Below are 18,300 nucleotides of genomic sequence, written 5' to 3' on the forward strand. Positions count from 1 at the left end.
TGCCATGACTTTCGTGAAGACACAAGGTACAGTGTAAAGCCCAAAATGGCAACAACTGAAACTGTAAGTGTTCGTCCTGTCCTGCAAACCGGAGGAAGCGCTGTTGACGGTCTTGAATTGGAATACGTAAATAGGAATCCTGGTTATCTAAGGAGGCCATGCAGAAGATACTCCATGGCGAATAGAGTACATGCAGAAGATAGAACTTGAAGGTTCCTGTAGAGCCCCTACTTTTCCTGGATCCACTGGAAGGCCTGCGGAAAAAACACTTAGCGGTAGGATGTTCTCGGAAGGTTAGGTCATAGCCCTGGGAAACTTTACCTCTGACTCAGGTGTCATCTGTTGGCGCCATCCTGGCATCACAGAAAAGCAGTAGGTATCCTCACACACTGGGCATTCCCATGTCGAAGCCAGCCCTGCCACGAGGTAGGCTTGTAAGTCAGCTTGGTAGCTGGGTTTTGGGTAGACCAGGGCTTTTTACCTGTGGTGCTGTAACCCTTAAAGGAAGAACCCTAAAATCTGGCACAGTATTGATCCTTTGTTTTTCCTTGTGGGTGAAAGGAAGAAATAGTTCCACTGCAGAGAACAACTCCATTTTGTGAGTATCAGAACGGAGACTTTCTTCTAGGAAATCTACCCAGCGTCCTATGGCCTTATCCACCCAAGCGGACACAAGTGCCTGACAAACAATAGTTCCAGTATTGGAATAAATTGCCTTAAGGAAGTTTTCCAGCTTTCTCTCTGTTGAATCCTTAACGGAGGCTATGTTAGGGATATGAAGGACAGTAGACTTAACTAACCTGACATCTGCCAGAGGAGGGGGCTCCCATATGACCCTATCTGCAGATGGAAATGGAAAGAATGTAGAAACGCGTTTGGACACCAAAAAAGAGAAATGCTTGTTCGGGTGAGCCCTCTGCAAGAAGGTCTTCAAGATGCTGCCATTTTCTTCTGACATTTAAATACAGGGGCGTACGACATAGATTTGGTCAGAAGCACAGATCTAACCGCCTTGACCAGGGCTTCCACATCTACCAGCAGGTTTCGACTTCAGATGTTATGGAGAAAATATCCTTGTGATCCATGGAAACCTTTGAGTCTGAGTTTTAATCAGATTGTAGAGCTATCCAGTCTGGGAGGTCTGCGCTTGGATGTGCGATCCTTGCCGAGCATCTGCTGGAGCAAACAAGACACCTGCACCAGACCCTGCAAAGACAGCAGGTCTGAACCCAGGGAGGTACGCCAGCTGCGGTTCGTGAAAATCTCTCTGCACAGGAAAAAAGAGGATTTTGGTACTTACCGATAAATCAATTTCTCTGAATCCTCTAGGGGACACTGGAGTCCTATACAGTAGGGGTGTGAAGCTTGCAACCGGAGGTGTGGCACAATCTAAAATTAGCATTGTCTGCACAGCAGGCTCCTCCCCCTTCACATCCCTCCTACCTCAGTTTGGAAATTTTGACTGAGAGAAGAGGACATGATACTATAGCACATGGCGAGGAACCGAACCGTACAACATATCAAACAGCATCCAAGAAACTTCTTAACCGAAAAACCAACGCTGTTTGTACGAACTGTTTGAACAAGAACTTTGAACACAGCAGGTTGACAGCACCGAGGCGGGCGTCCAGTGTCCCCTAGAGAATTAAGAGAAATGGATTTATCGGTAAGTACCAAAATCCTCTTTTCTGTTTCATCCACTAGGGGAAACTGGAGTCCTATACAGTAGGGGACGTCCCACAGTTACTCCCAAGGGTGGGAGTGCTGTCAGTGGCCTGCAAAACCAAACGTCCGAACTTAGAGTCTCCGGACGCAAAGGTATCAAACTTGTAAAATTTCGCGAACGTGTGGCTGAGGATCATGTCGCTGCTCTGTAAAGTTGAGTAGTGGAAGCACCTCTGGTAGCCGCCCATGAGGCACCCACTGACCTGGTGGTATAAGCACCCGTCCGAACCGGAACCTGTTTGCCACAGGAGATATAAGCTTGCCGAGTGGCAAGTCCAATCCGTCTAGACAAAGACTGCTTAGATGCCGGCCAACCCCTCCTTGGCCCATCAAAAAGAACAAACAAATGGTCCGACTTTCTGAAGGACGATGTAACTTGTACGTATACCCATAAAGCTCGGACAGCATCCAGGGGCACGTCGCCATCTGCGAATTCCTGAAAAGATGGGACCACAAGTGGCTGGTTTACGTGAAACCCCGAAACAACCTTAGGAATTAAATCTGCTCTGCCTTATCCTCATGAAAAACCAAAAAGGGACTCTTACACGATAAGGCTCCCAACTCAGAAACCCTCCTGGCCGAAGCCAAAACAAGCAATAACGTGACCTTTCAAGAGCGACAGTTCAGGTCTGTTCTTGCCAACGGCTCAAAAGTTGGTGATCCCAAAAATTCCAACACCAAATTTAAGTCCCACGGCGCAGTGGGAGGACGAAAAGGAGGTTGTATCCTCAGAACCCCCTGTAAAAAGGGTTGAACCTCTTGCAAGGATGCTAACCGCTGTTGAATTAGGATGGAGAGAGACAAAATTTGAACCTTCAGAGAGCCCAGCCTCAGTCCTACATAGAGACCGGCCTGAAGGAAAAATCTGGATAAGTGGAAGTTCGTCGAATTCCACCCATGTTCCTGACACCAGTCCATGTACTTTCTCCAATCCTGTAGTAATGCATGGCTGTGACCGGGTTCCTAGCGGCAATCATCACAGGAATGGCCGTTCTTGGGATCCCTCTGTTTTTTAAGATCCGGGTTTCAATAGCCACGCCGTTAAACCCAGCCTGTTCGGGTCTGGGTGTAGGAACGATCCCTGAGATAGCAGGTACTCTCTCTGAGGTCACCGCCAAGGATCTTCCGCTAGTAACCCCCGCAAGTCCGAGTACCAACTCCTGCGGGGCCAATCTGGTGCTATTAGAATTGCCCACACTCGTTCACGTTTCACCCTCTGTGAGAACCCTGGGTATGAGTGGGAAAGGTGGAAAAATGTAAATCCTTCCGTAACACCAAGGAAGTGTCAATGCATCCACTACTGCTGCCGCTGGATCTCTTGTCCTGGACACATCTGGGCAGCTGATGGTTGTGCTGAGACCCCATTAGGTCCACTTGAGGTAGACCCCATCTCCTCACCACCATGATGAAAATCCGTGGATGTAGGCACCACTCTCCCGGATGCATGTCCTTGCGACTGAGATAATCTGCTTCCCAGTTTTCCACACCAGGAATGAACACTGCCGAGAGGATGATGCTTCGACTCTCTGCCCCCAGCAAGATCTTTGTGGCTTCCTTTAACGCCATCCTGTCCTTTGTTTCACCTTGACGGTTTATGTAAGCCGCCGTCGTGACATCGTCCGACTGTATCCGTAAGTGTTGACCCATGACCATGTCATGTGCCAAGAGAAGCGCATTGTAAACTGCTTTCAGTTCTAGAAAGTTTATGGGTAGGCTGCTTTCCTGGAACGTCCATCTGCCCTGAAATTGATGTTCCCCTAGGACGGCACCCCAACCTCTGAGACTGGCGTCAGTCAGGATCCACCAATCTCAAATGCCGAATCTCTTGCCTGCTGCAAGATTCCTGTGCAACGACCACCAAATCAAGGAGGTTCGTATGCGCAGTGGTAGTCGGATTCTTCGATGTAGAAGCCAGTGCGAACCTGCTCCGTGAGCAATGAGGTTCATCTGGAATGGTTGGGAATGAAGTCTGCCGTACCAGAGAGCTTCGAAAGACGCCATCATCGTCCCGAGAAGCTGCACACAGAGGTGTAGAGAAAACGTCTGTGTCCTTAGTACCTGAGCCACCAACCTCTGTAGGTCCAGTATCTTGTTTTCTGATATGAATACTCTGAATTGTACTGTGTCCAAGATGAGACCGAGGAATTGAATTCGCTGAGGTGGCATGAGGCTGGATTCCAGGATGTTCACAATCCACCCATGTTGAATGAGAAATTGATGAGATTTGTGAGCATCCTTTATCAGCTGTTCCTGAGATGAGGCCTTGATCAGTAGATCGTCTAGAGAAGGTATTATCGTGACCCCCAACAGTCTCAATCCTGCTACCATTATTGCTATGATCTTCGTAAACATTCTTGGGGCTGATGAGAGACCGAATGGCAGGGCCCTGAATTGGTAGTGATCCGCCACCAGTGCAAACCTTAAGTAATCTTGGTGAGGAGTTCGAAATGGTATATGCAGGTATGCATGCAATGACCGACTGGATTGATTCCATCTTGAATTTAGACCCTTAGAAACTGGTTTAAAAGCTTTTAAATTGAGTATCGGTCTGACCGTCCCATCTGGCTTTGGCCTGCCAAAAAGACTGGAATATAAACCCGCTCCCCCTTGAGAGGCGGGCACTGGAACAATGACCTCTGACCGTAGCAATCTGTGAATTGCTGTCAGTAGTGCTTTTGCCTTTTGGGGAGACCGAGGCAATCCCGTTGTAAAAAAACTGACTGTGAGGTCTCTGTTGAAAATCCATCTTGTACCTTCTGTTTATCCAAAGGTCTGGTGAAGTTTTGGGTCCAGATATCCCAAAAACCTTCTAGACGGGCGCCCACCAAGGGGGACCCCCAGGTGAGCGGGGAGGCTGTCATGCCACGGTCTTGTCAGCAGGTTTATCCTGCTTTCTGGTCGGTGCCTGTGAGCGGCCTCTACCTCTGCCTCCATGTGCTTGTAAACCGAAACCTCTTCCTCGGGCTCGACTGGACTGCAATCCAAATTAATTAAACATTGGTCCCGAAGAACCTCTTTTAACTTGTGGAGTGGTTCTCGTATAAGGAGTAGGTAGGAAGGTGGACTTCCCTGCTGTAGCTTGTGAAGTCCACTTGTCCAAACTCTGGACCTTAGAGCATTTCACCAAAAGGGGATGGATTCTACCGCCTTCTTGGTGCCAGAGTCTCCTTGCCATTCTCTGAGCCATTAAATCCGTCTAGCAGATATGGCCGATGCGCCATGCTATACTTAGAGGCTTGACACAAGCATGAAGCCGAATCTCGAATGTGTTCCGCCAGTTGGGTAATTTCTTCCAGGCTATTTTCCTCCTCAATAGCCTGTACAATACGTCCAAATCATGCTCCCATGGCCTTGTCAACTCAAGCACAGACGATCGCAGGTCTCTGTGCTGCACCTGCTGCTAAATTTTTTAACTTTAAAGCTGTGTCAACCTTACGATCTCCTTTAAAATTGTCACATTAGGTATTGGTAAGATTGCCTATTGTGACAATATTCCTAGGGAAGCATCCACTAAAGGTGGAGTCTCCCACTTATCCATTACACCTTTAGGTAAAGGGTGAGTTATCTGAACCCTCTTTGGAAAGTGAAAGCATTTATCAGGTAGCTTCCAAGTCTCCTCCTTTTGAGATTGGAGAGATTTAGGAATGGGAAACACTGCTGAACGTGATTTATGAGATTCGAATAATTTGAAATACTCTGGCTCCTTAACTTCTTCTAATAAAAGTTTAGGATCTCCTTTACCGCGTCATTAAGGAATCAAGACCTGGGATTTCCGTGTCCGGAGAATCGGCGTCTAGGTTGGATTCAATCAACTCACCTTCCTTTGTATCAATAATAAGACCTTCCTCCTCCTCTCTGTACAATAGGAAGAGGTCTTTTAACTACCTTGCGCACATTCGTCTCTGCATGTGCGGGCGGTGTTAACCTGATGAGAAATTCTTCCATCGGCTTTGAGAATTCCGCAGCCCATTCCGATTGCTGCTTGCGTGATTCCGCCATCTCCTTGGAGATTCTATCTGCAAGGTTTTCCTCTTGAAACCTCTTTGGCCCATGACCTAGACGAAGCATTGCTCCCAGGTGGAGCGTCCATGTCTAAGCAGGAGTCGCACACCCCGGAGCTGCCATACAAATATAATAGGTCTTGGTTGGTGCTTTAGACATTCTGTTTAAAAGCCCCTACCAAGGTACCACGCAGCGATTTCACCCTTTAAACTAGGAAGAGAAGGCCTGCGATAGATGACGGAAGCAAAGCTATTTTTAGGAGTCGGCTGGGATTACTTTTCCCTTCTTTATCTAGAAAAAAAAAAAAAAAAAAAAAAGAACGGGATAAAAATAATAAAATAATAATAATTAAAACACCAGGCGACTTGCAACTCTCCTACTCCAACTGTAAATCAGCTACGATGGTAGAGTTGGTATCCGCTTGCTTCCTTGTATTTTCCTCAGGATCTTTGTAATAGAATTCCTTTGAAAATATAAATATTTTATTCAGGAGATCCCCGTAGTACTTATTTAAATATATATTGAGTGTATTTCTGGATTTCACCAGCAGAGGGAGCTGTTGCTATAGTAACACTTTCTCTTACAAGGGGGAGGGCTGATCCTTGCCTCTTAGAATGGTGCCAGTGAGAATTAATTAAAATGGCCACCCTGAAGTTTGGGTACTGCATAACCTATATTCACAGGTATATTTACTCATACTGTATAACCAGCGCTTGTATAAGTTGGCGCGCTGCTATGTACTGGTTTGTCCCCTCACGCGGCTGAAGGATCTCCTCAGCCGCGCGGTATCTCTGCAGCGTCTCTGCCCCCTTGTGCGTGCGCTCCGGGACCACTCTTACTAAGTCCCGTAGCGGCGCTGGATAAGGTCTCTTCTCAAGCGGCTAAATGTCTCCCTCTGCCCCCTGGCGTGCGCGCTTCCCGTAGCGGCACCTGTCAGCGGCTTTTCCGGCAAACATAGTCGATATAAGTCACTGCCTGTGAACAGCTCAGCAATCACAAACTAACCGGGCTGCGGCCAGCAATTTCTACAGATACAAAGTGCTGTGATACTCTTGTACATGAGCACATGTCACAGACAGACTGCTATTTTCCTTGAGCGGGCTGATTACTATCCCCCGGCGTGCTCCTCCAGCCCCACGCTACCCACTGGTGAACGCTGGCCGTCCCGCTTTCTGAGTTTTGAAAAAAATGTTGACAGGGGATAAAACATAAAAGTAAAAAAACCTAACATGGGCCCCTATGATAAAAAAATAAATAAAATTACTCACTGAGTCAGAGGATCTCCTTGTAGAGAGATGCAGTTCCCTTCAAAAGGGATTTTTGTCTCTCCAATGATATATAGCTTTGTCCCCCTTTTCATTAAGTTGACGCAGCCATTGTAAATTAATCATTCTTTAGATTTTAGTCAGGAGCTCAGTGCTCCACGTGCTGTACCTCCAGCACAATTTTTCAAACTGAGGTAGGAGGGATGTGAAGGGGGAGGAGCCGGCTGTGCAGACAATGCTAATTTTAGATTGTGCCACACCTCCGGTTGCAAGCTTCACACCCCTACTGTATAGGACTCCAGTGTCCCCTAGTGGATGAAAGAGAAACAATCGTCACCTCACTGCATGTTTATAGGGAGACCGGCCAGAGGTGATCAAGGTGCCCAGGAGTTGCATTTGCAACTCAAGTCACGACCAAGCAATCCACAGAAGGCAGGTATTGCAGAAAGAACACACAAGGGCTCTTAAACTGCCTCATCAGATGAGATCAGTACATGTACTCCACAGCTGCTAACAAAGGAAAAAAAAGAAAATTACTAGAAATAAATTTACAAAAAACTATAGTGCTTTGCAACACGAGATGTAGAGGGAAGGAGACAGTCAACAAAGTTTAGTTTGCAGATTAAGCCTGCTCCTGGGAGAGTGCCCTCTTCAACCCATGGTACTGCAGTGCCCGCAAAATTGGATACCAGAGAAAGCTTTGATTTTGAATAAGCATGTGTGTAATTGAATAGAAATGATGCCAAGACACCTCTTCACTGGAGTCAATTTGTATCTAAACTTTGCTGCTATTAGTAAAAGGGATTAATGGGAAGGAATTAAAACAGCTGCACAACCCCAGGCCTTTAGGTCAGTATCTGGTATAGAAAACAATAATAAAACAGTAGCTGTATTTATGAGCGGGGTATAGAAAATAATAATAAAACAGTAGCTATATTTATGAGCGGGATGTCTAAACATTCACCCCAAAGAGCAGCTCTCCAGTGATCAACTACTGAGAATAAAATTTTAAATATTCTACAACTCATTTTTAGTGATTATTTATAATTAAGCATTATGGTAACTTCTAATATACCTGCACATTTTGAGGTGTGATGTGAAATTGCCGCGTTCCTAGGTAAGGAGTATACTCCTCGCCAAACACTTTCTTGTATACAGAAATGAGCTAAAAAAAGAATAAAACAAACAAAAAACAAAACAGTAATAGTTAGACAAACTGATAACAATACCATCTGACATAATCCCACCTGCTTCTACAGACAGAAAACTTGAGGGTTGAGGTTAACAACTACTGCTTAAACCAAGATTAAGGATTCTCGTCCACCCATATACAGTACACTAACCTTTTGCTGGTCGTCTTTTGTTCTCAAGCGCTCTCCATAGATGAGAAAAACATGCTGCGATGGCTCATAGCTTCCTGGTGACTGATCATACAGCATAAGGTGACACCAGCGAAACAGATCCCGTAGGTTAAACTCCCATGGTCCTCCTTTCTGACCCCATTTTCTTTCACTCATCACTTCCATATCAATCTAGAATAAAAACAAAACTGTAATTATACAGACAGTACATTTTTACATTTGCAGAATCCATTATATTGAAACACATGCAACCTTTTTTAAACTGTAAAGTCTTGTAATGACTGAATTAGTATGTTAATATAATTCGTCACAACATTTTTAAACTTAGACAAATACAACAAAATTTCTTAATGATAAATCAGCACTTCAACAGCTCAAAAAAAAATAAAGTAAAGTAACAAGAGTGAAATGCTGTACCTGGTTATTGAAAGCAACCATTTTAGAGATTAGTGTTTCACCCAAGGAAGGAAAGAGAGAATTTGCTATAAACTCCATGTCAGCCGATGAAAGTTGGTCAACAAATACCTGTGAAATAATGGACAAAACTATTACACCAGGATATCAATAGCAAAATATCGTAAAAATGGGTATATACACTTTACTTTTAAAAACAAACTAATTTAAAAAGATAACCTCAAAAAACAAAACACACACACCAACAACTGTCTATACCATGGGTCTTCAACCTGCAGCCCATCAACTGCAGTGGAACTACAAATCCCAGAATGCTCTGCCACAGTTTTGCTATAAAGGGCATGCTAAAACTGAGGCAGGGCATGCTGGGATGCATAGTTCCACAGCAGCTGGAGGGCCACAGGTTGAAGATCTAGTGTCTATACCATCATCTTTACGTGCTGCTGCTTCCTGTCATTACTAAAACAAAGATCCTACATTTCTACCTTACTGAAAGCCACTGAGCATGAAGGTACACATTATGGGATTTTGTAGTGTATAAGGATCAACAACGTCTTATAACATGCCCTTATATTGCAAATGTACATCTAAAGGGCCCTACACAGTTCTGCGACATGTCCGTCTGACATGTCGCAGGCGATCACCCAGGCAGCCTCACTGGGTGCAGGATCGCCCAAGATACATCATATGGGGTGGAATTCATGTGACCGCCGGTCAGCTGACCGACAGTCACATGACCTCCTCCGTGAGCCCGACGGCTCACTATCCCGATGGTCGGCATGCCGACCAACAGGGACTATTTCCACTCGTGGGTGTCCACGACACCCATAGAGTGGGAATAGAACACGTGGCGACCACAGGTCGCCACCGAGCCCGCAAGGGGCTTGCTGCACTCGCCCCTCCCCGCCGGGATCCCGGCGTCTGCATGCTGCCGGGATCCCGGCGTCGGTAAGGTGACCGGCGGTCAGGAGACCGCCGGTCACCAGTACTACACACATCATATGCTGTCCTTTTGCATACGATGTATCCCAGGCGATCCCAGCCATGCCTGCGGGGTCAGACATGACTGAATGAGCAGCTCATTCAATCTGGAGGAACCGATGCTCTCGGGAACGAGCATTGGATCGGATCAGAAACCCCTCCAAAATGCCAGATTTCATCAGATATATTGGGCCAAATGTCCAAAATCGGATGAAATCAGGCATTATCATCCTAGTGTATGGGGCCCTTTAGTGTTATCAGCTAAGTTGCATTTTTTTTTTTTCGCACTGTTTGGAGATAAACTGTTGAAATCTCAGATTCCATAGGGAACACTGGGTATAGACTGTTATATGGAGCCTGGCACATTTAATGTTAAATGATTTGATATGACTCTGCCCCATTTATACCACACGACTTCAAATAAGTTTAGCCAAGCACAAGAAAAGACAGAACATATAATAGTAAAAGGAAGACACAAACCTCCAACAAAAGGATCAAAACATGTCTCTACAAACAGAATGGCAAAACAAGGAACAAAATAGCATAATCATAATAAAGCAACCATACACTGGTAGCACATGGATTTTACTGGTAAGTACCAAAACACAGTTTTCAGAGGGAGTGCACTATAGCCATACGAAGCAACTTGCACTCAAAGCTTGCCTACCTGGACGTAAAAGTGTAAAAATAGACGAATTTAGCAAAAGCAAACTTATGCATGGAAGTCCAGGTAGCCACCCTACACAGCTGAGCAGCAGAAACCCTGTGATGTGCAGCCCACAAAGCAACCGAGTGGAGTGAGACATGACTCTGGAATGCACCTGCTAGCCCTGCGTAATATAAGCCTGACAAATGAACCCATAAAGTCAAGAGGTATGGTTTTCTGTGAGGATGGCCAATCCCACTTATGAGACAAACAAGTGGTCCATTTTGCACAAAGAGGCAGTTTGGCTAACATAAATCTGAAGAGAAGTACCAGAACCACAAATGGCTGATTGATGTGGAACTTGGGGACTACTTCCATCAAGGAGGAAGGTTTGGTACAGAGCTTCACTCTGTTGTCATGAAAAATAAAGATAAAGAGAAATACAAGATAAAGCAGGGGTGGCCAACCCGCGGCTCTTTCATCCGCCGCATGCGGCTCAGCCGGCTCCTGGGCACCTCTTCCCCCTTGTTGCTCACCGCGCTGCTGCTGTCTGTGAGGGGAGGAGAGCGCAGCGTGCGCCTCTCCTCCCCTCACGCTCCGGCGGCTGTGTCTCTCTTCAACTCAGCGCCAGTCCGTGAGCCAATCAGAGCTCGCGGACCGGCAGCTGAATTGAAGAGCGACACAGCCGCCGGAGCGTGAGGAGAGGCGCACGCTGCGCTCTCCTCCCCTCACAGACAGCAGCAGCACGGGGGAAGGGGTCATGTATACCTGGCACTGGGGGGCATATCTGGCACTGGGAAGACACTGGCATTGGGGGCATAGCTCGCACTGTGGGGACATATATAGCTGGCACTGTGGGGCATAGCTGGCACTGTGGAGGGACATGTATATCTGGCACTGGGGGGTCATATGTATCTGGCACTGGGGGGGTCATATGTATCTGGCACTGGGGGGGTCATATGTATCTGGCACTGGGGGGGTCATATGTATCTGGCACTGGGGGGGTCATATGTATCTGGCACTGAGGGGGTCATATGTATCTGGCACTGGGGGGGTCATATGTATCTGGCACTGTGAGGCATATATGTATCTGGCACTGTGAGGCATATATGTATCTGGCACTGTGGGGACATATGTTTCTGGCACTGTGGAGGCACCCGTTTTTTGACATTTATGTATGTGGCACTGTACTGGGGCATTATATGTATTTGGCACTGTACAACATGACTAAAAACGGAGTTATGACACAAGGTCATACTCCTACAAACGTCATAACGAAAGGTGTGCGCAAAAAATGGGGCGTGGCTTTGTGAAAAATAGGCCACGCCCCTAATTTTGTGCGCACATGATACTGGCTCTTGCCCTTGACTACAGATCTTTTCTGGCTCTTTGCCTCTGACTGGTTGGCCACCCCTGAGATAAAGCAACCAGCTCTGAAACCCTTCTGGCCAAGGCAATTGCCAGAAAGAAGACCTTCTTCCAAGTAAGATGATTGATGTCCACATACTCAAGTGGTACAAAAAGATCTGACTGCAAAAAATAAATAATCAAGGACCAAAAATCAGTTCCCACAAAAGGCATAGGAGAGAGATACGGCAGCTTCAGACTGAGGACCCAATGCATAAGCACCGCAAATTAGAAAGTAAGGCAAGCGACACCAGTAAACATAAGCCCACAAAATGTGATGTTACTGTCGATCAGAGACTGGCTTAGAAACCTTTCACATTGTCGGAATAACTGCCTCTGGCGTACATCTCTGCCTCAGCAGCCATTCCGTTAAGTGCAGCAGATGTAAGGTTTGTGGAACAACCACCATTGTTGAATAAAATCCAGATGAGCAGGAAAGGTCGAGGGTCGTCTTTAAGATGACCCTAAAGGATCAAGTCCCACAACCAACTGGGCCAGTCCAGAGCCACAAGAAAAATCTCCCATTCCTGTTTTATGCATTTTAGAACCCAAGGTAGAATTGAAAACAGTAAGATTGAGCTAAACATACACGGTAACATGGGCGCATCCACTGCAAAAGCTGCCAGGTCTCTCGACTTGGAGCAATAAAGCCTGACCTTGTGGTCTAGTCAAGATACCATGAAATCATCATCCTGCAAGCCCCACCTCAATGACAGATCCTGAAATACGCTCCCAATTTTGGACCCAGGGAATGAAGATGGACAATATGGGCAAAACGTGACCCACCACATAATGTATGCCAGTTCCTTTATGGCCAAGGTAGTCTTCGTGCCCTCCTGGTGATTGATATAAATCTGCGTCTGACTTGACCTTCACTAGGTGCTCCATGCAGATGTCTCTAAGCTGCCAACAAGGCACTTGCCTATTTATAGGCAACAATGCCTAGTCAGGAGACAAAACTTCTTGAAACTGAAGGAACACAGCTCCCCGGCTCTGGAGACTGGCTTCCGTGATTAACAGTCCGGACACAAATCATTAAGAGAAAACCAATGATAAGAGTCCAGCCACCAGAGGAAATACAGACAAGAACGAGGAGCAGACTAATGACCTACGACAGGTGTAAGTCAAATTGAAGATCCCTGAAATGGAACCCGCTGAAAGGGACAGACTTGAAAGTAGGAGACAAATCTAGAGGTGCATGCTCAAATGGATCAAAACCTTGCGCTTCCTAAGGACCAAGCATACAAGGGACAGAGGGCTAAAATCTTGTCTGGCAGATAAAAGACATTCTGAAATTACATGCTGAAGAGCAAGTCCAGGAAAAGCAGCATATGGGACGAAACAAGACTAGATTTGTTTAAATTCACAATCCATACATGAGATATGGAAGACTACTGAGGCAGCAGGACAGATGAGTGAATGGGACCTTTATTAGGAGGTTGTCAAGATAAGGGAAAATAGTTATTCACAACAACCAAAGTTGAGCCACCATGACTGCTCTCACCTTGACCGCAAGGGTGGACATGAGACCCAAGAGTAGGGCCCTGAATTGGTAAGGATAGCCCTGTATTGCAAACCAAAGGAGGGATTGGCGAGGTTCCCACATAAGGATGTGGAGATGGGCATCACAAATGTCCATGGACACAACAAATTCCCCCTTTCCACACATCACAGACCACAGGGATTCCATATTGAATCTCTGGAACTTTAAATGAATGTACAGAGATTTGAGATTCACGATGGGTCTGACCAAGTCATCCGGTTTCAGGAGCACAAAAAGATTGGAATAATAACCCTTCGACCTGTGGCCCACTGGGACAGGGACTACCATACCGGATGCAATAACATTCCTCAATGACCCTGCCCTACTGGTTAAACAATTGTGAGGTGAAGCATTGAGATCTGCAAAAAAAGAACCTCCAAGTAGGAGGATGAACCATGAGGTCAATCTTGTACCCAGAAAAACAGGATTTTAATTACCTACCAGTAAATCCTTTTTTCTTAGTCTATAAGTGATACTAGGGACACTTTAAATTTCTTCAACAGGGTGTGCTTGCTCCTCCCCTCCATGCCCCCCTCACAACTCAGTCTAGGAAAACTGTGCCTGAAGTAGATGGACATACTTGAGAGGAGGAAACATGATAATACACGAGTGGTGAGATTAACGAACCAGCACACAGCAAAAACAACAAACTAGCAACTGCTAGTGAAAACAAAATCAGCTGACAATAACAACTTCACAAAAGAACAATAACTTGCAGGAAATAGTTGAAGCACAGAGGCGGCCACCCAGTATCCCTTATGGACTACGAGAAAATGGGATTTTAATACCTATCGGTAAATCCCTTTCTCGTACTCCATAAGGGATACTGGGGTTCACTACGATGCGGTATAGAAGTGGTCCAAAGGACCCAGAGCACTTCAAATTTCTTCAACTGGGTGTGCTAGCTCCTCCCCTCTATGTCCCCTCCGACAGGCAGTTATAAGTAAATTAGTGCCCGAAGGAGAAAGGACACACTTGAGAAGGAACAAAACAACAATGAGTAGTGAGATTCACACACCAGCACACCATAACATAAAACAACCAGCAACAGCTGGAACAAAACAGCAACAGCTTAACAGGTAACTTATGAAAAAGAAAAACCTGCAGAGAAGTCAACTCTCAGAGGTGGGTGACCAGTATCCCTTTTTGGACTATGAGAAAGGAATTTACCAGTAGTTATTAAAAGCCTGTTTTCTCTGTATCCATAAGGGATACTGGGGTTTAGTTAATACGATGGGGACGTCCCAAAGCATCTAGAACGGGAGGGAACGTGCAGGGACGTCTGCTGTACCGCCTGCCCAAACTGGGTATCCTCTTTGGCCAGGGTGTCAAACTTGTAGAACTTCACAAAGGTGTTCTTCCTCGACCAGGTAGCAGCTCGGCATAGTTGCAAGGCCGAGACTCCACGAGCAGCCGCCCAGGAAGAACCCAACGATTTTGTAGAGTGGTCCTTCACAGACTGTGGAACGGGCAAGGCTGCCGACACATAGGCCTGTTGAATAGCCAACCTAATCCAACGAGCAACAGAATGCTTAGAAGCAGGGCAACCCTTTTTCTGTGCATCATTCAGCACGAACAAGGAATCAGTCTTTCTGATCCGAGCCGTTCTCTTGACCTAGATCTTCAGGGCCCCCACGGCATCCAACAACTCCAGAGGAGCAGATGTACCAGAACTTGACGGGACTACAAACGGTTGATTCAAGTGGAATCCAGAGACAACCTTCGGCAGGAACTGCTGTCTAGACCTGAGCTCAGCTCTGTCTTCGTAAAAGACCAAGTAGGGACTTTTACACGATAGGGCCTCCAATTTGGAGACACGCCTAGTAGAAGCTAGGACCAGTAACATCACCGTCTTCCACGTGAGGTACTTGTCCTACCGTCATCAAAGGATCAAACCAAGGTACTGTAGAAATTCCAACACCACATTCAAGTCCCAGGGTACCATGGGCAGCAAAAATGGAGGTTGTATGTGGAGAACTCCCTGCAAAAAGGTCTGAACTTCTGGCAACACAGCCCACTGCTTCCGGAAGAAAATTGATAGAGCTGAAATCTGGACCTTAATGGAACCCAGACGTAAGCCCTTATCCACATCAGCCTGCAGGAAACGTATGAGACATCCTAAGTGGAACTCTGCAGGTGGATATGTGCGTTCCTCGCACCAGGAGACATATCTCCTCCAGATATGAAGATAGTGTTTTGACGTCACAGGTTGTCTGGCCTGAATCATGGTGGCAATAACCTTCTTGGAAAACCCTTTGCGAGCTATGATGCTCCGCTCAACTTCCAAGCCGACAATCAAAGTCGCCTTAAGTCCGGGTAGACAAATGGTCCCTGTTGCAGAAGATCTTTTCTCAGTGGCAAAGGACAAGGGTCTGTCATGTACATGTCCAGAAGATATGCGTACCATGCCCTCCGAGGCCAATCTGAGGCAATCAGAATTGCCTGGACTTTTTTGATTCTTGATTCGTTTGAGCACCCTCGGGAGCAACGGAATCTGAGTTAACAGGGAGACCAACCGATAAGGCCAAGGAGCAGTCAAGCGCATCTATTGCCCTTGCCTGAGGGTCCCTGGTTCTTGAGCAATACCAGCAAGGTTTCTGTTCGAGTCGAGAAGCCAGCATGTCTATCTGTGGGCAGCTCCACAAGTCGATGATCTGTTGAAACACTTGTTGGTGGGTGCCCCACTCTTTCGGGTGGATATAGTGGCAACTGAGGAAGTCCGCTTCCCAGTTGTCCACTCCCGGAATGAAGATGACGGACATCGCTCCTTCGTTTCTTTCTGGGAGTATTTTTGACACCCCTCGCATGCAGGCTCTGCTTTTTGTCCCTCCTTGTCGATTTATGTAAACCACTGCCATGGCGTTGTCGGACTGTACTTAGATCGCCCGATCCCTGAGTAGAGGAGAGGCCTGAAGCAGAGCATTGTAGATCGCTCGAAGTTTTAGAATGTTGATTGGAAGAAGGGCTTCGTGGGTTGACCATCTGCCCTGGAACTAAAGCCCCTTGGGTGACAGCTCCCCATCCCCTCAGATTCACATCTGTCGTGAGGAGGATCCAATCCTGAATCCCAAAACTGCGACCTTCCAGTAGGTTGGAGGACTGTAGCCACCACAGGAGGGAGATCCTGGCCTGAGGTGACAGCCAAATTATCTGGTGCATTTGAAGATGTGATCCGGACAACTTGCTCAGGAGATCCAATTAAAAAGTTCTGGCATGGAACCTGCCGTATTGAATGGCTTCGTAGGAGGCTACCATCTTTCCCAACAACTTTATGCAAAGATGAATGGATATTCTAGGAGGCAAGTAGGACTAGTCATACTATCTCCTGAAGTGTATTTGGTTTGTCCTCTGGGAGGAACACTTTCTGGGCCACAGTATCCAGCCACATTCCCAGGAACAGGAACCGCTGGGCTGGCTCCAAGTGGGACTTCTGGAAATTGAGGATCCACCCATGGTGTGACAGAAGTTGGATAGTGCAATCTATATGGAGCAATAAACGCTCCCTGGATCTTGCCTTTATCAAGAGATCGTCCAGATAAGGGACAATATTGACTACCTGGACCCAGAGTTGGAACATCATCTCTGCCATCACCTTGATGAATACCCTCGGGGCTGTGGATAGGTCGAAGGGTAGGGCCTGGAACTGGTAATGATCGTTCAAGCAGGGCAAACCGCAGTTAAGCCTGGTGAGGCAGCAAATTGGGGATATGGAGATAAGCGTCCCTTGTATCCAGAGAGGCCAGGAACTCCCATTTCTCCAGGCCCGCAATCACTGCTTTCAACGATTCCATCTTGAACTTGAAAACCTTTAGGTAAGGGTTCAATGACTTCAAGTTCAGAATGGGCCATACCGAAACGTCCGGTTTCGGCACCACAAACCGGTTGTAGTAGTAGCCCTTCCCCTGTTGTGGCAGTGGTACTGGAACAATGACCTTGGACTGGACCAACTTTAGGATAGCCTGTTGCAGCGTTAACCCGTATATCCTACATAGCTGGAAAGCCTGATTTTAAAAATCGCAGGGGAGGAACTCCAGCTTGTAGCCCTGGGAAATTAGGTCCCTTACCCAAGTATCCAGGCAGGATCCGTCCCAGATGCGGCTGAAGTGACGCAGACGAGCTCCTACCTCTAGGTCCCCTCGGGGTGGGGAGGCACAGTCATGCTGAGGCTTCTGTGGAAGCTGCACTGGTGCTTGGTTCCATGGAAAAAGCAGCAGATGGTTTTCTTAACTTACCTCTGGTGCCTAGTGCCACATTGGAGTCACCTCTGGCTCTTTATCTGAACCTGGTGGTCCAAAAAAACTGGTTGGATGGCCCCAGGTAGGAACGCAGAGCCGGCGGGGTACCAGAGGGGAGAAACATGGATTTCCCTGCAGTGACCTTAGAAATCCATGTATCTAACTCAACCCCGAAGAGCCACTCTCGAGAAAGGGAGACACTCCACAGTGAGCTTGGAATCTGCGTCCGCAATCCACTGACACAGCCACAAAGCTTTGCGCGCCGACACTGCCATAGTAGTAGTCCTAGCATTAATAGTGCCTATTTCCTTGAGAGAGTCACACAACACGTGTGCAGTGTCTTGGATATGTTTGAGGAGGGTCACTGTAGTGACCAGGGGCATATCCCCTGCAAGGCCCTCTTGAAGCTGAGTTGCCCAGGTATGGATGGCATGAGACATCCAGCAACCCGCTATCACAGGTGTTTGTGATACGCCAGCCACTGTGTAAATAGACTTAAGTGTAGTTTCTATTTTCCTGTCCCCAGGGTCTTTGAGCTGAAAAGACCCAGGGGCCGGCAGTAGCACCTTCTTAGAGAGGCAGCAGACTGAGACATCAACGGCTGGGGGTGGTCTTCCCAATGTTTCCTACCTTCCGGTGTAAATGGGAAAGAGCATAAAAACTTCCTTGTAACCGGATATCTTTTATCACGAGTTTTCCAGGCTAGTTTAAAAACCTCACC

General features: G+C 46.9%; 1 protein-coding gene across 1 annotated transcript in view; it reads right to left on the minus strand.

The window, feature by feature from the left end:
• MDN1 (midasin AAA ATPase 1) overlaps positions 1-18,300 on the minus strand; it is a 695,825-nt gene that overhangs the window by 345,628 nt on the left and 331,897 nt on the right. Inside the window, exons 39-41 of the mRNA XM_063916985.1 lie at positions 8,771-8,878; positions 8,336-8,524; positions 8,068-8,157 (exon numbers count right to left, since the gene is read on the minus strand). Coding sequence (XP_063773055.1) covers positions 8,068-8,157; positions 8,336-8,524; positions 8,771-8,878 — 387 coding nt within the window. The remainder of the gene's footprint in view (positions 1-8,067; positions 8,158-8,335; positions 8,525-8,770; positions 8,879-18,300) is intronic.

This window comes from Pseudophryne corroboree, chromosome 4 (assembly GCF_028390025.1).
Source record: "Pseudophryne corroboree isolate aPseCor3 chromosome 4, aPseCor3.hap2, whole genome shotgun sequence".
NCBI lineage: Eukaryota > Metazoa > Chordata > Amphibia > Anura > Myobatrachidae > Pseudophryne > Pseudophryne corroboree.